This window comes from Muscardinus avellanarius, assembly GCF_963383645.1.
Source record: "Muscardinus avellanarius genome assembly, chromosome: 10".
NCBI lineage: Eukaryota > Metazoa > Chordata > Mammalia > Rodentia > Gliridae > Muscardinus > Muscardinus avellanarius.
The window spans coordinates 52,819,587-52,843,896 of NC_137796.1; the positions used below are offsets into that span (position 1 = coordinate 52,819,587).

Below are 24,310 nucleotides of genomic sequence, written 5' to 3' on the forward strand. Positions count from 1 at the left end.
AGTCCTGAGGCTGGGTCTGGCACACTGAGGAACACAGCTGGACTGATCACGCTAGTGTGTGGGCTGGCTGTGGCCGTGGTTGGGGCCTATGGCAGGTCAGCACAGTCCTCTGAGGAGCGGGGAGCCTCCCCGCATGGCTGGCCAGGGTGAGCTGATCCCCACCCAGCAGTATCAGATTCTGCTGGCGTCAGTAGGTGTCCCATGGTGTCACACCCTCCTCAGGGCCCAGTGGGCTCCAGACGGAGACTGGACTGTCACTCCTTCACAGGGACAGCGGCACACTTATGCACCCTTATGCACGAAAGATACCTGACTGGGCCCGGGGTTGGGGAGCCAGCTGGGAGCATGAAGGGCTGACGATGAGGCAGTTACCAGTCCTTCACACAACCATGGGCACCCTGGGGCTGCGGACCTGTGTTCTCGGGGCACTGTGGCTCAGCTGTGGCCTCTGACGACCCCACAGAAGGTTTCCCGGCTGACCCAGGAACCTGGTTCTGGCTCTGCTGACTCACTAGGAGCCTGCCTGGTCTCACAAGCCCTTTGAACCTTTCACCCTGGTCTTGTACTCTGACATAACCTCTCCCATCGCAAGCCTCAGGCCGGCACGGCATCTCAGGGCTCCTCCAGGAGACTGGCACCATCCCGTAAAGAAGTCTGGTGGCAGCTGACCAATCAACGCTGGGTGAGCCCCTGCAGGATGTCGATCAAGTTGTCCAAGCCCCAGAGGTAGCCATCCTCACGGTTGCCCTCAGCCCAGGGCAGCCTGTGGCTGAGCGTCTGGCAGTCAGGCAGCGGCACGGTCTTGCCGAAGTCAATCATCCAGACCTTGGCCAGGCCGCTGTGGTCGTGCACAAAGAGGAGGGAGCTGCCCACCACCTGCAGGGGGAGAAACCGCGGTTATGGACAGGAGCAGGCACTGGCCACGGACTATTCCCCGACAGCAGCAGAACCGCATGAAACTTGGAGCCAGGCTGCCTGAGTTCAAATCCCGCCTCTGTCACTTACTGACTGTGCCGCCCAAGGCAGGTGTCTTAACCTCTCTGTGGCTCTGCTTCCTCATATACAAGGTGAAAGTAATAACATTCACCTTAGAAGTTGTTGTGCACATTGTACATACACAGATTTTTTTATGCTTTATGTAGATCACGTCACATATATGCGCATATATATATATATATATATATATATATATATATATATATCCTATATGTAAAAGTGAAATATAGGTGTATGAAGTAATCCATATAAAATATTTAAAACCGGGCATGGTGGCAAACGCTTGTAATCCCAGCAATTGGGAGACTGCAACAGGAGGATCGCAGTTTGCAGCCAGCCTCAGCTACTTAGTAAGCTCTTTGCAACTCGGTGAGACCCTGTTTCAAAAAAAAGAATAAAAAAAACAACAACAACTGGGGGTGTAGTTGAGAGGTAGAATGCCCTGGGTTCCATCCCCATATCAAAACAGAAAGCCAAAACAGCTCTTGGTGCATAGCTGTTACATTGTTTTGTACATGTGCTAGAGAGCAAACCTGGAGCCTGGAGCTTGTCAAATGAACACTCTACCATTGAGCCAAACGCCCCGCCCATTTTTTCTGTACTGTTTTGTTTTAGTGGTACTGGGCATTGGACCCAGGCGTTCAGCTACATCCAGCCATATACATATATATATATATATATATATATATATATATATATATATTTTTTTTTTTTTTTTTTTTTTTTTTTTTTTTTTGGTGGTACTGGGGTTCCTTGAAACCCTTCTACCTCTGGATTACACTCCCAGACCTATTTTTATACTTTTTATAAATTTGGAAACAGGGTCTCTTAAGCCAGCACGGCTGGCTTCAAACCTGTGCAATCCTTCTTCCTCCGCCTCCCAAGCACAGGGATTAGAAGCGTGTGCCACCACGCACGGCTCCTTTCTATTTTTTTTTTGTTTTGAGACAGGGTCTTGCTAAGTTGCCCAGGCTAGCCTTGAACTTGTAATCCTCCTCCCTCAGCCTCTGGAGAAGCTGGGATTACAGGTGTGTACCACTGTGTCAGGCCCTATTAGCATTTTTCTTTTGTGGTAATGATGATGGAACCCAGGGACATTCTACCTCTAAGCTCCACCCCCAGCCCTATTTGTTATCCTTTATTTTGAAACAGGGTCTCACAAAGTTGCGGAGGACCTCCCTACTTAGCTGAGGCTGGTAGCAAACTGTGATCCTCCTGTCTCAGCCTCCCAAATGCCGGAATTACAAGTGTGCACCATCATGCCTGGCTCCCTATTAGCTTTATTTTTTAATTTTTTTATTTTTGGTGATACTAGGGGTAGAACCCAGGGGCTTTTTCTACTCTCAGACCTATTTCATACTTTATTTAGAAACAGGGTCTCACTAAGTTCCTGAGAGCCTCAATAAGTAGCCAAGGCTGGCTTCGAACCTGTGCAATCTTCCTGTCTCAACCTCCCAAGCACTGGAATTACAAGTGTACGCCACCATGTCTGGCCCTATTAGCATTTTTGTGTGCGTGTGGTACTGGGGTTCCTGGAAGCCCTTCTACCTCCGGGCTACACTCCCAGACCTGTTTTTTATATTTTTATTTGGAAACAGGGTTTCTTAAGCCAGCATGGCTGGCTTCAAACCTGCACAATCCTTCTGTCTCTGCCTCCCCAGCACGGGGATTACAAGTGTGCGCCACGAAAAAAAAAAAAGTTGTGTTGTTGAGCCAGGCGTGGTGGCACACACTTGTAATCCCAACATTTGGGTGGCTGAGATGGGAGGATCCAGGTTCGAGCCAGCTGCAGCTATTTAGGCCCTTTTTAATTCAGTGAGACCCTGTTTCAAAATAAAGAATAAAAAATAGGGCTGGGGGTGTAGCTCGGAGATAGAATGCCTGTGGATTTCATCCCCAGTACTGCAAAAAAAAAAAAAAAAGTTGTGCTGTAGTGACCCATCCTACAGGTTGGGTCCCTAAGGCCTCCCAGGATGACTCCCCAGGCCCAGGAGGCTGGGGAGGGGCAAAGCTGGGATGTGAACCAGGGTCAACCTGAGAGTCAGTGATGTGAGGAAAATGAGGTGAGTGGGCTGGAGGTGCAGAGGGAGGAGCCTAGAGAGGACAGGTGGCAATACCACCACGTCACAGGCTTCCCAGCAGCCTCGGCATCCATGATGCCCAAGAGAGTCAGGCTGGGAGCGAGGGGGAAAGGGGAAAGGCAGGAACCGACAAACGAGGGAGGCCTATAACGATTACAATAAGTAATTATATCATGAGACAATTATAAAGACTAAGAGTTCAACGTCTTGGGATATCCCCAGCATTGCTCTACGGCGGCTCCCTCACACCCTCGCCACCCTGGGAGAAAGGTACTATTCCTCCTGCCATGTTTACAGAGGAGGAGACTGAGGCTCGAGAGGGTCAGTCACGTGGCCAGGGTGACACAGCAGAGCCTGCTCCATCCCCAGCCCGACTGGCTCCAGTCCACACTCCTGACTGTCCTGCCCCCCTGGAAAGCCCTTTGCTGGGCTTCAAAATGTGGGGCCTCCCTTTTTTAACTTCGGCCCTAACTCTCTCAATAGTCTCCCCTCTATGCCGCCTGAACCCCAAAGCCCTACTGCACCCACGTGGGCCAGGGCTCGCACCTCGTGGGTCTTGAAGAACGGGGAGTTCTCCAGAGCTTCTCGGAGTTCTTCTAGGCGTGCCACGTACTTTTTCTGAGTGTGAGAGGGAGAGCACCTTGGTTAGCACAGAAATGTTGAGAGCCCTTTGTGAGCTACTTTGAGGCTGACCCCGTCCTGTACCCGCAAAGGAGTGGGAAGACTCCGGCTAGGATAGGATAAGGGGAGCCCAGGAGAAATGGGGCAGGGGGTGAGGGATTGGATTCCAGATGCCACAGATAAGAGTAGGCAGATTGCATGAACATCCACAAATCCATCAAGAGGTGAAATCTGTCTCTCCTTCCCTTGGAGCTGGGCTTGGCCATGTGGGATGACCTGCTTTGGCCAACACGGCGCGGCCATGCCGAACGCAGCCCTCAAGAGGCCCTGAGCTTTTACTTCATCTCTTAGCATCCTCTTCCATGGTGAGAACCAGCCCAGGCTAGCCTGCAGGATCAGGAGGAGGGACAGACAGCCAAGTTCTGAGCTAAGACGTTCAGCCAACAAGCAGCCACGTAAGCCAGGCTGCCCTGGGCCAGCCAGCCTTGGCCAAGCCTCCAGCCGATCTGTGTACACAGACCAAGTGAGCAAAGCCAGCCAGGATCAGCCCAGCCCAAATCAAACGGCCACTGACCTAGAATGGACAATAAATGGTGGTTGTCGTAAGCAGCTACATTTGGTGCGTGGGCATTCTACTCACCAGGACTTCACGGTCCCTATCCACAAAGTCCTCCAACACCTTTGTCACCTGCTCCAGTGCCTGGGTCTTCTTGAAGTTGGTGTTACAGGTGCCATCGGCTTTCTGCAGGACAAGGGGTGAAGGGACGCTGTCATACCACTTCCTGCCCACCCCCAATCCAGAGCAACCTCCTGTGGCCACCGCCCGCCTCGTAGAGATCCTGTTGCTGGGAGAAGCCAGCCACCTGCCTGGCCCGTTCAACCCAGTCTCAAGTCGTGCTCCTGAGCAACCTGTCTTTCCACGGCCAGCTCTAAACCTCTTTGTTGAGCCAGTCTAGCAAAGTGGGCATGAGGGGGCAGAAATCCAGCATTTGATAGTGACTCTGCTACGTTTTTTGTTTTGTTTTGTTTTGTTTTGATGGTACTGGGGGTTGAACCCAGAGCATTCTACCTCTGAGCTATACCCCAGCCCTTTCTTTTTATTTATTTATTTTTGTTTTGTTTTGTTTTGTTTTTTTGGTGGTGGTACTGGGATTCCTGGAAGCCCGTCTACCTCTAGGCTACACTCCCAGACCTATTTTTACATTATTTTTATTTGGAAACAGGGTCTCCTAAGCCAGCGCGCGTGGCTGGCTTCGAACCTGCGCGATCCTCCTGTCTCTGCCTCCCAAGCGCGGGGATTACAAGTGTGCGCCACCACGCCCGGCTTTTTGTTTTGTTTTGAAACAGGGTTTTACTAGGTTCCTGAGAGTCTTGCTAAATTGCTGAGGCTGTCCTCAAACCTGCATTTCTCCTGTCTCAGCCTCCCAAGTACTGGGATTACTGGTGTGTGCCACCACCCTGGCTGACTCTGCTACTTTTTTTTGTCTTCAGAACTGGATATCAAACCCAGGAACATTCTACCTTGGAGAATATCCCTGGGGTTTTTTTTTTTTTTTTAATTTAACCCCAGCCCTGTTTTTTCTTTTTAATTCTTTATTTTGAAACAGGATCTTACTAATTTGCAGAGGGCCTCACAAGTTGCTGAGACTGGCTGTGAACCTGCGATCCTCCCATTTCAGCCTCCCAAGTACTGGGATTACAAGCGTCTAACTCTGCTACTTTTTTTTTTTTTTTTTTTTTTGGTGGTACTGGGGTTCCTGGAAGCCCTTCTACCTCCAGGCTACACTCCCAGACCTCTTTTTACATTTTTATTTGGAAACAGGGTCTCCTAAGCCAGCGCACGCGGCTGGCTTTGAACCTGCGTGATCCTCCTGTCTCTGCCTCCCAAGCGCGGGGATTATAAGCGTGCACCACCACGCCCGGCTAATTTTTATTCTTTTTATTTTGAAACCAGGTCTCACTGAGTTGCAGAGGGCCTCACTAAGTAGCTGAGACTGTCCGTGAACCACCATCTTCCAGGTCTCAGCCTTCTGAATGCTGGGATTACAAGTGTGCACCACCACTCTCGGCCTCTCTGCTACTTTCTAATCTTTTAATTTTTTTATTTTAATTTAAAATTTTTGTGGTACTTGGGATAGAACCCAGGGCTTTTCTATCTCCAGGCTGTACCCTCAACTCTTATTTTATTTTTTGTTTTGTGGTACTGGGGATTGAACCCAGGGGCCTTCTACCTCCAAGCTACACCCTTAGCCCTATTTTTTATTTTATTCTTTTTTTTTTTTTTCCAATACTGGGAATGGAACCCAGAGGCATTCTACCTCTGAGCTATACACCCAGCCCTATTTTTTATTCTTTATTTTGAAACAGGGTCTCACTAAGTTGCAGAGGGCCTAAGTAGCTAAGGCTGTCCACAAACCCGGATCCTCCTGTCTCAGCCTCCCGAATGCTGGGATTACAAGTGTGTGCCACCACGCCCAGCCTTATTTTTTATTCTTTGTTTTGAGACAGGATCTCACAAAGTTGTGGAGCACCTCGCTAAGTGGCTGAGGCTGGATATGAACCTGAGATCCTCCATTCTCAGCCTCCCAAGTGCTAGAATTTTATTTGGGAATATGGTCTCACTAAGTTGCTGAGAACCTCATTAAGTTGCTGAAGCTGGCTTTGAACCCGCAACCCTCCTGTCTCAGCCTCCCAAATTCTGGGATTACAGGTATACACAGGGTATACCAAAACATCTGGCCTTTTTTTTTTTTTTTTTTGCAGTACTGGGTACTGAACTCAGGGGCATTCTACCTCCGGGCTACACGCCCAGCCCTATTTTTTATTCTTTATTTTGAAACAGAACAGGGATTACAAGCATGTGCCACCATGCCCAGCTTCTAGCCCTATTTTTATTCTTTATTTTGAAACAGGGTTCAATCCCCAGAACCACAAAAAAAAATAAAAATAAAAACTTGGAGATTTAACTCAGGGGCATCCTACCTATGAGTTACACCCCTAAGACTTTTTGGGTTTTATTTTGAAATGGAGTCTCACTAAATTGTTGAGGGTCTCACTAGGCTGGCATCAAACCTATGATCCTCCTGTCTCAGCCTCCCAGGTACTAAAATTAAAGGTGGATTACAGTGTATGCTACTGTGCCTGGCCACTCGGCTACTAGCCTGAGATCTTAACCAAGCCACTTAACTTGCCTCAGCCTTGAACTACTTATCTGAAAAGTGGAAACTGTGTTGGGATTTACTTCCTAAAGCTGATAAAAAGATGAGGAGACTGATGTGTAGAACACACACCACAGGGCCTGGTACCTGGTGGGTAAACATGTGATAAAAGAGGTAGCTTTACTTTTTATATGTAAGAGGGGCTCCGAGAAGTCACTCGGAGGCACCTTCTACCACACTGTGCCAGGGACCAGGTTGGCGCTGCTATCATGGAGATAAAAGGACAGCCACAGTCAGACAGGGAAGCAGACGGTGATAAGATCAAAAGAAAGGAAGACAAGAAGAACACAAAAAGCCAGGTCAAATGCCCCTGGGTTCCATCCCCAGAACCACAAAAAAATAAATAAAAAATAAAAATAAAAACACAGCTGGGGCTATAGCTAAGTCAATAATGTGCATGTAAAGGAGGCTAAGAGGAGGTAAAAAGAGGATCTTGATGAAACAGGATGGAAAAGAGGGAGGGTTTCCCTAAAGAAGTAAAATTTGAAAAGGATACAGAAAATGATGTAGAGTCAGCTGGGCATGGTGACAGCCTTTTAGAGAGAGAGAGAGAGAGAGAGAGAGAGAGAGAGAGTATGTGTGTGTGTGTGTGTGTGTGTGTGTGTGTGTGTGTGTTACTGGGGATAGAACTCAGAGACATTCTACCCTTGAGCTACACCCCTAGCCCAATTCTATATCCTATTTTTTTTTTTTTTTTTTTTTTTTGCAGGTCTGGGGATGGAACCCAGAGGCATTTGACCTCCGATCTACACCCCTGGCCCAAATTTTTATTCTTTATTTTGAAACAGGGTCTCACTGAGTTGCGAAGGGCCTCACTAAGTAGCTGAGGCTGTCCAGGAACCGCAATCCTCCTGTCTCAGCCTCCCAAATGCTGGGATTACAAGCGTGCACCACCACGCCCGGCTCTCTATATCCTATTTAAAAAAGACATTACTCAGTTGATGAGAGTCTCACTACTTGCAGAGGCTGATCTCAAACCTACAAACCTACAATCCTCCTGTCTAGCTTCCCAAGTATTGGGATTACAAGTGTGTGAACAGCCAGGTGTGGTGGTGCACAATCTGTAATCCCAGTACTTGGGAGGCTGAGACAGGAGGATTGCAGTTCGCAGACAGCCTCAGCTACTTAGTAAGGCCTTTCGCAACTCAGTGGAGCATGGTATGGTGGCTTAGGCTGGGGGCTTGTAATCCCAGCATTTGGGAGGCTGAGACTGGAGAATTCCAGTTTGTGAAAAGCCTCAGCTACTTAGTGAGACTCTTTGTAACTCAGTGAGACCCTGTTTCAAAAAATAAAAAGACTAAAAAATAGGGCTGGAGGTATAGCTCAGAGGAGTATTGCCCCTAGGTTCCATCCCCAGTATCACCAAAATAAATAAATAAATAAATAAATAAATAAATAAATAAATAATAGGACTGGGGATGTAGATCTGAGGTAGAATACCCTTCGGTCTCATCCTCAGTCACACACACACACACACACACACACACACACACACACACACACAAAGCAAGAGCTGAGTGTGGTGGTGCACACTTGTAATCCCAGCACTTGGGAGGCTGAGACAAGAGGATGGCACAGGTTCTAAGCCAGCCTCAGCTATTTAGGGAGGCTCTCAGCAACTTATTGAGACCCTGTTTCCAAATAAAGTATAAAATAGGTCTGGAAGTATAGCCCGGAGGTAGAAAAAGCCCCTGGGCTCCACCCCAAGTACAACCAAAACCAAACAGACAAAACAAACAAAAGAAACTTTCAGTGGCTTCCCAGTACCTCAGGAGAAGATCCTTGACCCGGAGCATCCTCCTAGCCTAGATCGCATTCTTCAACCCTCGCTTCCTGTTTGTCCACCTCTAGGCTGCAGAGAGGCATTTTTATTTCCTTGAAAGGCCCTTGCTTTTCCTACCTTGCCCTTCCCTCTGCCAGGAATGTTTTTCCTCTCTTATTCCCTAGTTGACTCTGATGGATGCAGGGATGGGAGAAAAGCGGGGCCTTACCTAGCCCTGGCATTCTCACCCTTGTTACTCTCCTATTTTTTCTCCAAATCTGCTCTTTTTTCCTGACACCCAGATCCCAACTTCAGATACAGTTCCAGGCCTTACAATGGCAGCCAGACTGCTCCTGGCCCTTACCTTGACGCCCTCAATCCGAAAGCCCAAAGTGGAGGTGGAGCTCATGGTTTCCCTCCACTGCATGTAGCGCGGCTTGGTGACGGCTCCCAGGGCGTGCTCCTCTGGGGTGGGGGCTTCAGGGTCCACAGCCACCATCTTCTCGTACATGTCCTTTCGGGGCCGGGGCCGTTCTCGCGCCTTCACCAGCTCCTCCTCCAGGTAGGTCCTGAGCACACAGAGGACGTGACAAAGGAAATCATGAAGCTGTGAGCTGGGGGCCTCATATTCCTGGTATTAAGACATTATATACATACATACATACATACATACATACATACACATAGGTTTTTGTGTGTTTACATGGTACTATGGATTGAACTCAGGAGTGCTATACCACAGAGCTACGCCCCTAGTCATTTTTTACTTTTATTTTTTTTTTTGGTGGTACTGGGGGTGGAACCCAGAGGCTTTCTACCTCCAGACTATATTCCCAGACCTATTTTATATTTTATTTGGAAACAGGGTCTCACTAAGTTGCTGAGAGCCTCACTAAGTAGCTGAGGCTGGCTTCGAACCTGCGCGATCCTCCTGTCTCCGCCTCCCGATCGCGGGGATTACAAGCGTGCGCCACCATGCCCGACATCATTTTTTACTTTTAACTTTTTTATTTTTTGCGGTTCTGGGAATTGAACCAAGGGGCATTCTACCCCCCAGCCCTATTTTTCACTGTTTATTTTGTTTTCTTGTTTTTGTTTTTGTTTTGGTGGTACTGGGATTCCTGGAAACCCTTCTACCTCCAGATTACACTCCCAGACCTATTTTTATATTTTTTTAAATTTGGAAACAGGGTCTCTTAAGCCAGCGCGACTGGCTTCAAACCTGCGCGATCCTCCTGTCTCCGCCTCCCAAGCCCTGGGATTACAAGCTTGCGCCACCACGCCCGGCTCATTCTTTATTTTGAAACAGGGTCTCACTAAGTTGCTGAGGCTAGCTTTGTACCTGTGATCCTCCTGTGTCAGCCTCCCAAGTACTAGGATAACTAGTGCGTATCACCACGCTCAGCAACCTTTTTTTTGTGTGTGTGTGTATGTGGTACTGGGGATTGAACCCAGGGATATTCTACCTCCAAGCTACACCCCCAGCCCTATTTTTTTATTCTTTATTTGGAAACAGGGTCTCACTGAGTTGCAAAGGGCCTAAGTAGCTGAGGCTGTCCACGAACCACAATCCTCATGTCTCAGCCTCCCAAATACTGGGATTATAAACGTGCACCACCATGCCCAGCTAGCCCTTTTTATTTTGAAATGGTCTTGCTAAATTATTGTGTGCCAACCTCAAACCTGGGATTCTTTTGTTGGGATTACAGGTATGTGCTACCACACCCAATTTATTAAGACATATTTTGTTTGTTTGTTTTGTGGTGCTGGGGACTGAACTCAGGAGCATTCTATCTCCAAGCTACACTCCCAGGTCATTTTATTTGTTATTTGAAAACAAGGTCTTGCTAAATTGATGCAATCCTCACTGTGTGTGTGTGTGTGTGTGTGTGTGTGTGTGTGTGTGTGTGTGTGGTACTGAGGATAGAACCTCGAGGCATTCTACCTCCAAGCTATACCCTCAGCCCTATTTTTTATTTATTTATTTTTGGTGGTACTGGGGTGGAACCCAGTGGCTTCTCTACCTCCTGGCTATACTCTCAGACCTATTTTTTAATACTTTTTGGAAACAGGGTCTCAATAAATTGCAGAGAGCCTCACTAAGTAGCTGAGGCTGACTTTGAACCTATACAATCCTCCTGTCTCAGCCTCCCAAGCACTGGGATTATAAGCGTGCACCACCATGCCCGGCTCCCTAATTTTTATTTTGAAATAGGGTCTTACTGAGTTGCAAAGGGCCTCACTAAGTAGCTGAGGCTATTCATGAACGGTGATCCTCCTGTCTCAGCCTCCCGAATTTTGAGATTACAAGGGTGCACCACCACACCCAGCTTTCAAACCTCACTAATATGCTCAGGCTGGCTTTGAAATTGCAATCCTCCCATCTCAGTCTCCTGAGTACAGGGATTACAAACCTGCAACACTATTGGTCTTATGAAGACTTACTCAGCCCAGTTTATGGTCTATATAGTAAATGGTGAACTCAGACCTCTGCTTCTCACCTCACACAAACATTAACTCTTGGGGTCAAGGAGCTGGGCGTGGTGGCACATGCTTGTAATCCCAGCACTTGGGAGGCTGAGACAGGAAGATTGCTGTTCACAGATAGCCTCAGCTCCTACTTGGTGAGGCTCTCAGCTTCAGCAAATACAATAGGGCTGGGATGTAGCCTGGAGGTAGAATGCCTCTGAGTTCTATCCCTAGTACCACACACACAAAAAAAAAGTTTTCAAATTTGATATATTTGCATAGATGGTGCTCATAGGTTTCAGATATCTGGAGCATTTCAGATTTCAAATGTTCTGATTAAGGACTCTCTCAATCAGTATTAAGAGAGTGAACTAGAGCCAGGTGTGGTGGTGCACACTTGTAATACAAGTACTTGGGAGACTAAGACAGGAGGATGGCACAGGTTCCAAGCCAGCCTCAGCTATTTAGTGAGGCTCTCAGCAACTTAGTGAGACCCTGTTTCCAAATAAAATATAAAATAGGCCTGGGAGTGCAGCCCAAAGGTAGAAAGCCTCTTGGTTCCATCCCCAGCACCACTAAATAAATAAATAAATAAATACATACATAAATACATAAATACATAAATAAATACATAAATACATAAATAAAATATAAAATAGGTCTGGGAATATAGTTCAGAGGTAGAAAGCCCACAGGTTCCATCCCAGTACCACACACACACACACACAAAAAAAAAATGAACTAGGAGAGGTAGAGAATTTATACTTATGTTTGTGTGTATACATATACAACAAAAGACTTGCAGTCAGAATATAAAAAGAATTACATATTAAACGCCGGGCGTGGTGGCACACGCTTGTAATCCCCGCGCTTGGGAGGCAGAAACAGGAGGATCGCGCAGGTTCGAAGCCAGCCGCGCGCGCTGGCTTAGGAGACCCTGTTTCCAAATAAAAAAAATGTAAAAATAGGTCTGGGAGTGTAGCCCGGAGGTAGAAGGGCTTCCAGGAACCCCAGTACCACCAAAAAAAAAAAAAAAGAATTACATATTAAAAGGAAACAGATGCAGCCGGGCGTGATGGCACATACTTGTAACCCAGCATTTGAGAGGCTGAGACAGGAGGATCGTGGTTTGAGGCCATCCTCGGCTACTTAGTGAAGCCCTCTGTGACTTAGTGAGACCCTGTTTGAAAATAAAGAATAAAAAATCTGGCTGGGGTATAGCTCGGAGGTAATATGCCCCTGGGTTCCATACCCAGTACTGTAAAAGAAAGAAAGAAAGAAGAAAGAAAGAAAGAAAGAAAGAAAGAAAGAAAGAAAGAAAGAAAGAAAGAGAAAGAAGGAAAGAAAGAAAGAAAGAAAGAAAGAGAAAGAAACAGATGCAGTCAGGCATGGTGACTCATACTTGTGATTCTAGTGCTTGGGAGGCTAAGACAAGAGGATCACAGGTTCGAAGCCAGCCTCAGCAACTCAGTGAGGCTCTTAGCAACTTAGTGAGACCCTGTTTCCAAATAAAAATAAAATAAAATAAGTCTGGAGGTATAGCTCAGAGGTAGAAGGCCCCTGGGTTCATCCACAATACCACAAAAAAATAAAAAATAAAGCAAGATTCTCAGCAACTTAGCAAGACCCTATTTTTTGTTTTTTGGTTTTTGTTTTTTTTTTTGTGTGTGTGTGTGTGGTACTGGGAATTGAACTCAGAAGCATTCTACCTCTGAGCTAAAACTCAGCCCTATTTTTTTTTTTTTTTGAAACAGGGTCTAGGTTGATGAGTATCAATACTTGCTAAAGCTGGCCGTGGACCTGCGATCCTTCTGATTCAACTTCCCAAGTACTAGGATTACAGGTGTGTACTACCACCCTGAGACCCCGTTTCAAAATAAAAAAAATAAAAATAGGGCTGGGGTGTGACTCAGTGATAGAACAACCCTGGGTTCAATTCTCAGTACCAAAGTAAATATATAAATAAAATAAAATAAAAGAGGGCTGGGGTGCACCTGGGAAGTAGGACGCCCCTGGGTCAATCCCCAGTACCAAAGAAAAACAGAAATCAAAACCACTATATACCCATCAGAATGGTTTATCTTATTTATTTATTTTTGTGTGGTACTGGGGGTAGAACTCAGAGGCTTTTTTACTCCGGGCTATACTCTCAGACCTATTTTGTTATTTATTTGGAAACAGGGTCTCACTAAGTTTGCTGAGAGCCTCACTAAACAGCTGAGGCTGGCTTTGAACCTGTGCGATCCTCCCGTCTCAGCCTCTCAAGCGCTGGGATTACAAGTGTTCACCACCACGCCTGGCAGAATGGTTTAAATTCATAAGAGTTGCAAAGATGAAACAACTGGAACTCTCAAACGCTGGTAGGAATATACACTCAAAACAACCACTTTGAAAATTGGCTTGACATTATTTTGAAACCTGCCCACCATCTACCCTTCACCCCTGCCCCAGGGCTCCCCATACCCCACCTGCTGCCCATTTTGCAGTCCATGATGGAGGGGCCCTCAAAGTCAGCCAGGAGGTCTTCCATCTGGTTGAAGGCCTGGCCGTCCCTCTGTACCATGCCGTAGTAGGCTGGCACAAAAGGCCGCAGGGGGTCTCCCATCAGCTGTTCCAGGCTGTGCTGCTCACACTGGCAGAAACGTTTCAGAATCCGACCGTCCTCTCCTGCCTGGAAGTTCCCTATGGGCAGCAGGACCGATGCAAGGGTCAGAAATTGGATCAGAAAGAGAATATAGCGCCACCTCCCCGCATGCGCAGATCCGGGACGCCAGCATCCTGTGCCTGCGACCCTCCTATCTCCCTGGCAACTCCCAAAACCTTGGCCAGGTATTGGCCACGATTTTCTGCTCTCTGTTGCTTCAACAGTCCCGTCACAGCCTAGGGTTTTGTAAATTTTGTTTGGTAATTTTGGATTGTGAGCTCAGGTTCATTCATGAGAGTTCTGTGAGATCTGAACTGAGAGCGTGACTTTCCAGGTAGATCTGTATTTGCTTCTACCTGGAGTTCCCAGATGCTAACAGCCAGGTCCTATTTAAGTCACTCTATAAACCTGGTACTTCCTAGACCATGCATAGTTCAAGTAGGTTAGAATTCCAAATTTTATTATGTCATTTTTTACTTTGTGTGTGTGTGTGTGTGTGTGTGTGTGTGTGTGTGGTACTGGGGTTCCTGGAAACCCTTCTACCTCCAGGCTACACTCCCAGACCTATTTTATATTTTTATTTGGAAACAGGTTCTCTTAAGCCAGAGAGACTGGCTTCGAACCAGCGCGATCCTCCTGTCTCCGCCTCCCAAGTGCGGGGATTACAAGCGTGCGCCACCACGCCTGACTCATTCTGTATTTTGAGATTATATTTGCCAAAGATGACCACAACAGTATCTCCTGTTCTACCTATTTGCTATCTGGACCTTCACAAAAAAGTGCTATGTGCTGGGCACTGTGCTTCTATGTACTAGAAGTGTTTACTAGGTCCTGTGGGTGGAGGGAACCACTACGGCTACTGTTCACAGAAAGCCTGCTACACTCTGGACATGGGGAGGGGGTCAGGAAATAATAACTTGTATTTTCTGTCTTTCTTTTTCTTTTTTGTGGTACTGGAGATTGAACCCAGAGGCATTCTACCACAAGCTAACATCCTCTATATAGTATTTTTTGTTTTGAAGTAGGGCCTCATATTGCCGAGAGGTTTGCTTAAATTGCTGGGGCTCCTCTTGAACCTGTGTTTCTCCTGTATCAGCCTCTCTAGTACTGGGATAGAGGCCTGTGCTACCCACCTAGCTATAGTTTATATTTCTGAGAGACTTGTGTCTCTCTCTTTTTGGTACTGGGGATTGAACTCAGGGATATCTACCTGTGAGATAAACCACAGTCCTATTTTATTCTTTATTTTGAAACAGGGTCTCATTAAGTTGTGGAGGGCCTCACTAAGTTGCTGAGGATGGCTATGAACCTGTGATCCTCCTATCTCAGCCTCCCAGGTACTGGGATTACAAGTATGCACCATCACACCCAGCTACATTTGGTTTTTATTTTTAATTATTATTTATTTATTTTGTGGGTACTGGGCATGGAACCCAGGGCTTTCTACCTCCAGGCTATACTCCCAGACCTATTTTCTATTTTATTTGGAAACAGGGTCTCACTAGGTTGCTGAGAGCCTCACTAAGTAGCTGAGGCTGGCTTCGAACCTGTGCGATCCTCCTGTCTCAGCCTCCCAAGCGCGGGGATTACAAGCGTGCGCCACCACGCCCGGCTTACATTTGGTTTTAATTCAATTAACTTTGCGAGGGAGGCTCCATATTAACTGATGGGGAAACTGAGGCACAGGAAGGGAAAGTAACCTTCCCAGGGTAACTCATGAATAAAGAGGAGAGGACTTGAACCCAGGCCCAACTAGCCTAGAGGTAAGGCTCCACCACTCATCAGACTACTAAGGAACTGCTTCTGCTCTGATATATGAAAGCCCAGGCCCAAGTTTTTGTTAGAGTGTTTGGGATCTGTCACCAGGTCCTTTTTTTTTTTTTTTTTTTGGTACTAGAATTAAGCCCAGGGGCATTTTATCTCTGAGCCACACCCACAGCCCTTTCTATTTTTTATTTTGAAACAGGATCTTGCTAAGTTGCTCAGAGTCTCTCTAAGTTGCTGAAACTGGCCTCAAACCCATAATCCTCCAGTCTGACTCTCAAGTACTGGGATTAGAGGCATGAGCACTTCAGACCCATAGAGCAGTCCTTTCCCTAGCCCAGGAACCTCTGCCCGGCCTGGCCCACCCACCAGTCCTCTCACCAGCGTGTCCGGAAAGCTGGACCCAAGGGTAGTTTTTACGGAAGGAGACCACAAAGGGCGAATACTTCAGAACCGTCTTCAGCTTCCTCCACGGCTTGCTCTGTGTGGGGACAGAGTGGGGTTGGGTCAGGGTCAGGCAGGGAAGGGACTGTGCATGCTGCCGTGAGAGGGAACCAAGACGGACCTGGGGCTTTACCGGGCCAGGGGCTTTCTGGGATCACTGTTCCCAAGCTTTCTGGGGTAAGTGAAACCCACTTAGGTCAGCAATCATAAGGTCTCCAAAGGCCTCAGCAGAGGCAGGTGAGGTCTCCGTCTCTGTCTCCGTAACCACTTTCTTTGTATCTGTCTCTCTGCCTTTGTCCTTGTTTGTTTGTTTGTGGTGCTGGGGATTGAACCCAGGGTCTGTCTACCTCTGAGCTATACTCCCAGCCATAGTTTATTTTGAAACAGGGTCTTGCTAAGTTGCTGACGCTGGGCTCCTGTCTCAGCCTCCCAAGTACCGGGATTATAGGCATTTGAGCCATAATGGTTTGTTCTTCTATTATGAGTAAGGATAGACTAGGTTTTATTAAAGTAACTACTGTCAAAAACCTTCCTGCCCTCCCCAAACACACACATTCCCAAAACACAGAAGCCCCATCTCTCTTTTTTTTTTTTTTTTTTTTTTTTTTGTGATACTGGGGATGGAACCCAGGGACCTTCTACTTCCAGGCTCCCAAGCCTATTTTATATTTTATTTGGAAACAGGGTCTCTTAAGCCAGCAGAGGCTGGCTTCGAACCAGCGCGATCCTCCTGTCTCAACCTCCCAAGCGCGGGGATTACAAGCGTGCGCCACCACGCCCAGCTCCAGAAGCCCCATCTCTACCCCTAAATGAACTGAGATCTTCTGGGGAAAATTACAGATGTATCCATGGATGGATGGGGTGACCACAGTGAGAGACAGAAGCAGAGGCAGACGAAAATTGAAGACAGAGGCAGAGAAACAGGGACATAGACAGAGATGAAAACTAGCAGTCAGGAGAGCTGTTCCCCAAATGGCTCTAGCTCTTCCTCCTCCCAGAGAAGTCCCTGCCCTCTTAAACTGAGGTTATTTACTTGCTTTGGCCAATGAATTGTAAGCAGAAGTGTCATTCTGAACAGAAGTCTTCAAAGGCAGTTCATGCCTCTCCATGTTCAGTCCCCTACTATGGGGGGAGGGACAGGGAGTGGAAAGAGAAATGGAAGCTTCCTCAGCCCGGACCCCTAAGTGAAGAGAGCATAGAACAGAGCCCCTCAAACCCCACTGACCTGGGACCAGTGTGTAGTATGAACAAAAATAATCCCTTGTTTTTATGAGTCACTTAGATTTGGGGGCTATTTGTTACTGCAGCAGATAGTGGTCTACTCTGACTAATACAGAAAAAAAGCAGAGTAGCTAATGAAAAGACAAAGCCAGGTGTGGTGGCACACGCTTGTGATCCCAGTACTTGGGAAGCTGAGACAGGAGGATCTCAAGTTTAAGACCAGGCTTAGCAACTCAGTGAGACCCTGTTTCAAAGTAAAAAATAAAATAGGTCTGGGGGTGTAGCTTGGAGGTAGAATGCTCCTGAGTTCAATCCCCAGTATAAAAAAGAGAAAGAAGGCCGGGTGTGGTGGCGCACGCTTGTAATCCCAGCATTCAGGAGGCTGAGACAGGAGGATGGGGTTTGCGGACAGCCTCAGCTACTACTTAATGAGGCCCTTTGCAACTCAGTGAGACCCTGTTTCAAAAAAAAATAATAAAAAATAGAGTTGGGGTGTAGTTTGGAGGTAAAATGCCCCTGGGTTCCATCCCCAGTACTGTAAGAAAAAATAAATAACAATAATAAAATAATAAAAGAAAGAAAAGAGAAGCACAGACACAAAGGAATGGCAGAGAAAGAGACAGATTAACAGAAAACAAGAGCAGGACTAACTAGGGGTTTAGCTCAGTGGTGCATGCAGTGGTACATGCACAAGGCCCTGGATTTGATCCCTAGTACATTAAAAAAGAAGTAAACAAAATACTGGATTTAGTCATACCATACTGCTTCAACCAAGAGCAAGACAGGTCTGCTCCATATTCATTCTCTTTTTCTCTGACACAGACACACACACACACACACACACACACACACACACACACACACACACACCCTTCTCTATCAGCGTTGGGAGAATGGGCTGGCTTAGGAGGAGACATTGGTGCAGCTCATTCCCCTCCCGCCCCGGGTCAAGGGCACGTTCTATTCCAGCCCCTCCGAGCCCAGCCACCTCGCAGACATCTGAGAGCAAGAGGTCAAGCAAGAGTCAGGGTGCTGGACCCCGGGGTACAGGAAGAGCTGTTCCCTCCTGTGGAGAGGAGGTGATTAATCAAGGTTCCTGTTTACTAAGCACCTGGAACATTCCAGGCACAATGACAAAGACTCAGTGTGCCTACCCGACTTAATCCTAAAAACACAACCCCAGAAGATCATTATCTGTGTCAGAGGAGGAAACAGAAGTTCAGAGAGGAGACAGCACTTGCCCAATATCACCCCGCACGGTGCGGGGTGCTGGCTCTGGTCTGACCTCCCTGCCCAGTTCTTGTCTGAGCAGTCCTGCTGGACTACAAGGTCCAGAGGGCAGACAGTTGGGTGTCACGGTCACGATGTGTCCCCAGCACACAGCACAAAGTAGGCGCTGCAAAAATGTGGCTGGGAACCACGAGATTAGTTGAAACTGCCTTTTACTATCATAAACAGATTTAGTATCTTCTCTTTTTTTGAAGTGTTGGCGATGGAACCAGGGCCTCCTGTGTGCCAGGTGAGTGTCTACTACTGAGCCACACCCCTACCTCTCTCTTTTATCTTAGCTCCAAGGGTTAATTTGGGCTTTCTCAGCTCACGTGCCCCCTCCTCCAGGAAGCCCTGATACCCTAGATCTGGCCAGTCACACTGTCTGAGTTCCCAGAACCCCCTGGATTTCTGCTATCTCAGCCCTGACCACTCTGAGCTGCCACTGTCTAGAGACAGGCCTCCCTGGCGGGCCTGAGAGCCCCACCAGAGCAGTCTCCATCACTGCTGTGTCTCCAGGAAAGTCAACATAGGGTCAGGCACGTGGCAGAAGCTCAGGGACTGACAGTTGTCTGATCAGGAGAAGAGGATGGCAGGAAGGAAAGAAGGAAGGAAGGGAAGGCGGAAGGATAGGAAGGAGAGGGGGAGGGGGAGAAGGAACAAAGGAGGCTGGGCCTTTAAGGTCAGATGGATTTCAAAATTAAGAGAGAAGGAAGCAGGGACGTTCTGGGCAGTGGGAGCAGCTTGAGCAATGCGTGCAGGCAGGAAGGCGGCAGGTGCTCAGGGGAGGTGTGCGCCCAGGGTCAGTTATAGCAGAAGGGTGGGGGTGGAGGGGGAGCGGGGGAAGAAGACGGAGGGCAGGAGGCTCTGCCCACAGCACTGAGCCCTGGAGAGCCTCGGGCACACGACAGGGAAAGCGTCTGCTCAGAGCGGGGCTACTGAGGCGACTTGTGGAAAGATGAGGAAAAACTGGAAATAGGAATCCTGGGAAGAAGGCAAGTCAGGGCCAGATCCACACACCACAGGGTTAAAGTGACGTCACCTCTCTGAGCCTCGGTTTCCTCATCTGCAGAATGGAGATGATAACAATCCCAATCTCCTAATGCTATTGTGAGGATTCAAAGGGGAAACACATACGAAGCACTAAGGCCACTGGCCTCCTTGGACAAATGGCTTGACCTCTCACGGCCTCAGGTTCCCGATCTGTGAAAGGGGGTAATAATAAGCCGGGCGTGGTGGCGCACGCTTTTAATCCCAGCATTTGGTAGGCTGAGACCAGAGGATCGCGGTTCGCGGACAGCTTCGGCTACTACTTAGTGAGGCCCTTTGTAACTCAGTGAGATCCTGTTTCAAAATAAAGAATAAGAAATAGGGCTGTGGGTGCAGCCCACTCACCTACTCGAAGGTACAATGCCCCTGGATTCCATCCCCAGTACCACAATAAAAAGGGGGCATAATAGTATCTACAAGCCGGGCGTGGTGGCACGCGTTTGTAATCCCAGCATTCGGGAGGCTGAAACTGGAGGATTACGGTTCTTAGACAGCCTCAGCTACTTAGTGAGGCCCTCTGCAACTCAGTGAGACCCTGTTTCAAAATAAAGAAAAAACAGGGCATGTGGTATGGCTCGGAGGTTGAATGCCCCTGGGTTCCATCCCCAGACCCGCGAAATAAATAAATAAATAATAGTATCTACATCATTGGACTGCTGTGAAGTGTGAGAGAATTAACAAGAGCACGGGGCCAGGCTTGAGTAGGAGCTAGCCGCTGTTGTTCTTGCTGTTGTTTTGTTATTATTGTTATTATTATTATCATCATATTTTAGGTCCAGGAGATTGAACCCAGGAGTACTCTACCTCCAACCTACACCTCCAGTCCTTTTTATGTTTTATTTTGAAACGGTCTCATTAAAGTTCTGAGGCTGGCCTCACACCTGTAATCCTCTGGTCTCAGCCTCCCAAGTCCTGGGATTACAGGTGTGTGCCACCACGCCCGGCTGGTTGTTATTATCATTAGTCACCCAATTCCAGCTCAGCTGCACCGAGATGCCAACGAGGTGAGCGAGTGAGCAGAGCCGAGGGATGGCAGAAAGCCCCTGAGGGCCAGCTCCTCTGCATGGCACCTGCACGTCTGGGCAGGTCTGTTTCTCACAGCTGTGGCCACATGTGTGAACACGTCCCTAAAGGAGGTATGTGGGGGGGGGGGCTCCAGCCAGGGCCCCAGCACCATGGGAGGGCCTGGCAGACAGGCTGGCAAGCTGATGGCCTATGGACTGCGCTCCTCGTGAAACTCCAGTTTCACACCTGCATCTGCTGTGACCCTCCCTCCCTGAACCTGCCCTGCCAGCCCTTCTGATTCACCAGGAGAGACCGCACCCAAGCAGGGGATGAGGGTAAAGGATGTAAACAGGAGTCTGCAGGGGCCTCCTGAAGAGCTGGGGGGCAGCAGGGAGAGCAGGGAGGTCCTTGGCTGTCCCGGGCTCTCTGAGCACTTTGGGTTTGCACAGCCCTTTGAGAATCTGCTAAAAGCTATGGGCTCAGTACACTCCTTAGAAAAAGGGGACAGGAGGCTAAGAGATAGGGAAGATTCAAGACCCTCTAAGGCAACCACGAACCCCGACTAAGACTTCTGGGGAAGAAAGTGCCTCGAACTCCCTGTTCTAGTGTTCTTCAAACTCCCCAGAAGAGTCAACAGAAGTCTTGGACCCTTGCTGCAAAATTAAGCACGCACCTACACACTGACTCACACGCGGGTACAATTTCAGGGTTTGCGGGGCACCCTGAAGTCGGTCAGTTGCCTTCCATTGTAGGTTCCAGAACTGGAGACAGTGGGAGGAGAAAGGAAAGAATATGGAAGGGCGGGAGGTGAGCAAGTGCCTAGAGTGGGTTAGTAACTGGCTGTCAGAGAGAGGAGGTCAGTGGATAGAAGAGGCACCTGGAGATGGCACTGTGGACAGGGAGCCAAGGTGAAACTGGCAGAGAACTTCCCAAGCAAAGACGGAGGGGATGAGAGGTCTGGGGCACGTGCTGCAGGTGCAGAATGGGCCCCACTCACCCTAGACCTGTCCTCGGGATCGCTGGCACCTGCGCCCCCAGCCACCAAGTCATCCTCAGACTCGTCGAAAGAGGAGGCAGAGGAAAAGCCACCACTGCCCCCCTCAATCCGGGAGGGGTGTCCCCTTGGCTGGGCATCAGGTTCAGGGGTTTCAGGGGTGATGATGAGACGGGGCACAGGGCACAGGGGGCTACACTCCAGGTGAGAGTGCAGGTGCGTCATCAGCTTCCCGGGTTCTGATTCCTCTAATGGGCCATCTTGGTTGAGTTCCCCCAGAAGGCAGTCTGTTCCAGGGTCTGCCTGGTGACCCTCAGGGCCAGGCTGTGTCCAGGAGCCATCAGTATCTTCCCGTGTTGGGAAGCCATCAGTGCCCGGAGTTTTCAAGGCTGTTTCAGCATTCTGTTGTGTCTGGGAGCCATCAGTGTGTGGCTCTGACCAGGAACCTTCAGTGTCCTGTGGTGTCCTAGAGACATCAATGTACATTTCTTTCCAGGAGCCATCAGCACTTGGTTCTGTTGAGGGACAGGCTCCCTCTTGGTAAGTCCAGAGGTTACTGGCCCAGAGCTTGACCCTCTCGGGCTGGGTCTGCCACCCAAGTATTTCCAGCTCTGTCCAGGGCTCATCAACCCTTGGCTGTGTCCAGCTGGACTGGAGGTCGGATCTATGTGGATCGGTCCAAAAGCCATCTGCCCCAGTCCCTCTCCAGGGACTGGCTGTCTCCTGCTCTGAGCAGTGGCTGTTCCTTTCTGGATGTGTCTGGAGGCTAGACCTGTCCGACTCCGTATTTTGGCTGGGCCTCTCGGTCTCTGCTCCCAGACCAGCTGCTTCGGGCTCAGCCAGTCCTTCTGTCCAGGATTCTGTCTGTGTACCGTCCGTCCCCGGCTCAGGCCCGAGGCCCGCGCTCTCGGGCTCGGCGTGCAAGCTGGATCCCTCAGTACAGGCCCAGGGCCCGCCCCCCTCCGGCCGCCCGGCCGGGCCCCCGACGCTGGGCCCGGGTCGCTGCTGTCCAGGCTGCCGCCGCCGCCCCCCTCCAGGCGCCTCCAGCCCCATGCGGGCGGCCGGGGGCAGCGCCCGGGCCTCCGCCTCGCTCAGGCTCCCCCGACACGGGCAGCGCCTCATGCCCGCTCCCTCGAGATCTGGACTTCAGGGAGCCGGGTCCCTCCTTCCCCTTTAAATCCTGCGAGGGGTGTGGCTGGGGAGCCCCGACTCGCGGGTTCCGGCCCGCGGAGCTCCAGCCCGCCTGGCCACAAAGGGTTAACCGATACTCCACCTCCCGGGAAAAGCCCGAGGCCCCGCCCACCGGACGTGGCGCAGACAGGCGGGGCTCTCTGGCTCCGCCCACCCCGCCGGGCGTGCGGGGCGGGCTCCCTGGGGCCCCGCCCACACCCTTAAGTGACCAGGTCCGCCCTCTCACCTCCCCGGGACGAGTCCAGCCGCGAGACCGTTCTCACGCAGGACCAGGACTTTTTGTTCTTGAGGTACTGGGGATGGTACCCAGGGGCACTGTACCTCCGAGCTACACACCCCCAGCCCTATTTTTTAGTATTTTTATTTTTTGAAACAGGGTCTCACTGAGTTGCAAAAAGGGCCTAAGTAGCTGAGGCTGTCCGTGAATTGCGATCCTTCTTTCTCAGACTCCCAAATCTGGGATTAACCTTTTTATTTTATTTTATTTATTTTCTGATACTGGGGTTGAACCTAGGGGCATTCTACCTCTGAGAGCTCACCCCCAGTCCTTTTTTTTTTTTTTTTGGCCACTAGAGATTGAACCCAGGGGCATTCAACCTCCAAGCTGTATCCCCAACCCTTTATTTATGTATTTATTTATTGTTGTTGGTAGTGGATGTGGCAGTGGTGTGTGTTCCTGGGGACTGAGCCCAAAGGCATTCTACCTCCAACTCACACCCAGCCCTTTTATTTATTTATTTTTTGAAACAGGATCTTACTAAGTTACTGAGAGCTTTGCTAGATTGCTGAGGCTTGCTTTGAACCTGCAATCTTGGCCTTCCAAGTACTAGGATTTCAGGTGTGTGCCACCACACCTAGCTTCCCCGCCCCCCCCCCCAGTGTGGTACTGGAGATTGAACCCAGGGAGTTCTGCCTCTGAGCTACACCCTCAACCCTATTTTATTTTTTCATTTTGAAACAAGGTCTCATTAAGTTGTGGAGGGCCTCACTAAGCAACTGAGGCTGACCTAGAACCTGCGATCCTGCTGTCTCAGCCTCCAAAGTACTGAGATTACAAGCATGCACCACACCATGCCCAGCTTCTATTTTATTTTTTGTTTTGAAATGGTCTCTGAGCCAGGTGTGGTGGCCCATACTTGTAATCCCAGCATGTTTATAATCCCAACATGCTTGTAATCCCAGCATTTGGGGGGCTGAGACAGGAAGATCGCAGTTCGCGGCCAGGCTGAACTACTTAGTAAGGTCCCTTGCAACTCAGTGAGACCCTGTTTCAAAATAAAGAATAAGCCGGGCGTGGTGGCGCACGCTTGTAATCCCAATATTCGGGAGACTGACTGGAGGATCGTGGTTCATGGACAGCCTCCGCTACTTAGTTCAAAATAAAGAATAAAAAATAGGGCAGGGGATGTAGCTCGGAGGTCAAATGCTCCTGGGTTCCATCCCCAGACCCACATACACACACAAAAAAAAGAATAAAAAATAGGGCTGGAGTATATCTCGGAGATAGAATGCCCCTGGGTCCCATCCCCAGTACTACAAAAAGAGGAGAGGGAGAGGGAGAGGGAGAGGGAGAGGGAGAGG

At 49.0% G+C, this 24,310-nt stretch overlaps 1 protein-coding gene across 1 annotated transcript; it reads right to left on the reverse strand.

Moving 5' to 3' along the window:
- Positions 1-672: 672 nt before the first annotated feature.
- Positions 673-22,660, reverse strand: ITPKC (inositol-trisphosphate 3-kinase C; the record flags this gene model as incomplete). Its single annotated transcript, XM_080703589.1, has 7 exons — positions 673-876; positions 3,624-3,695; positions 4,339-4,440; positions 9,043-9,247; positions 13,616-13,829; positions 15,937-16,036; positions 21,542-22,660. The coding sequence occupies 7 exons, from the start codon at positions 22,658-22,660 to the stop codon at positions 673-675; spliced, it is 2,016 nt and encodes a 671-aa protein (XP_080559715.1).
- Positions 22,661-24,310: the final 1,650 nt, after the last annotated feature.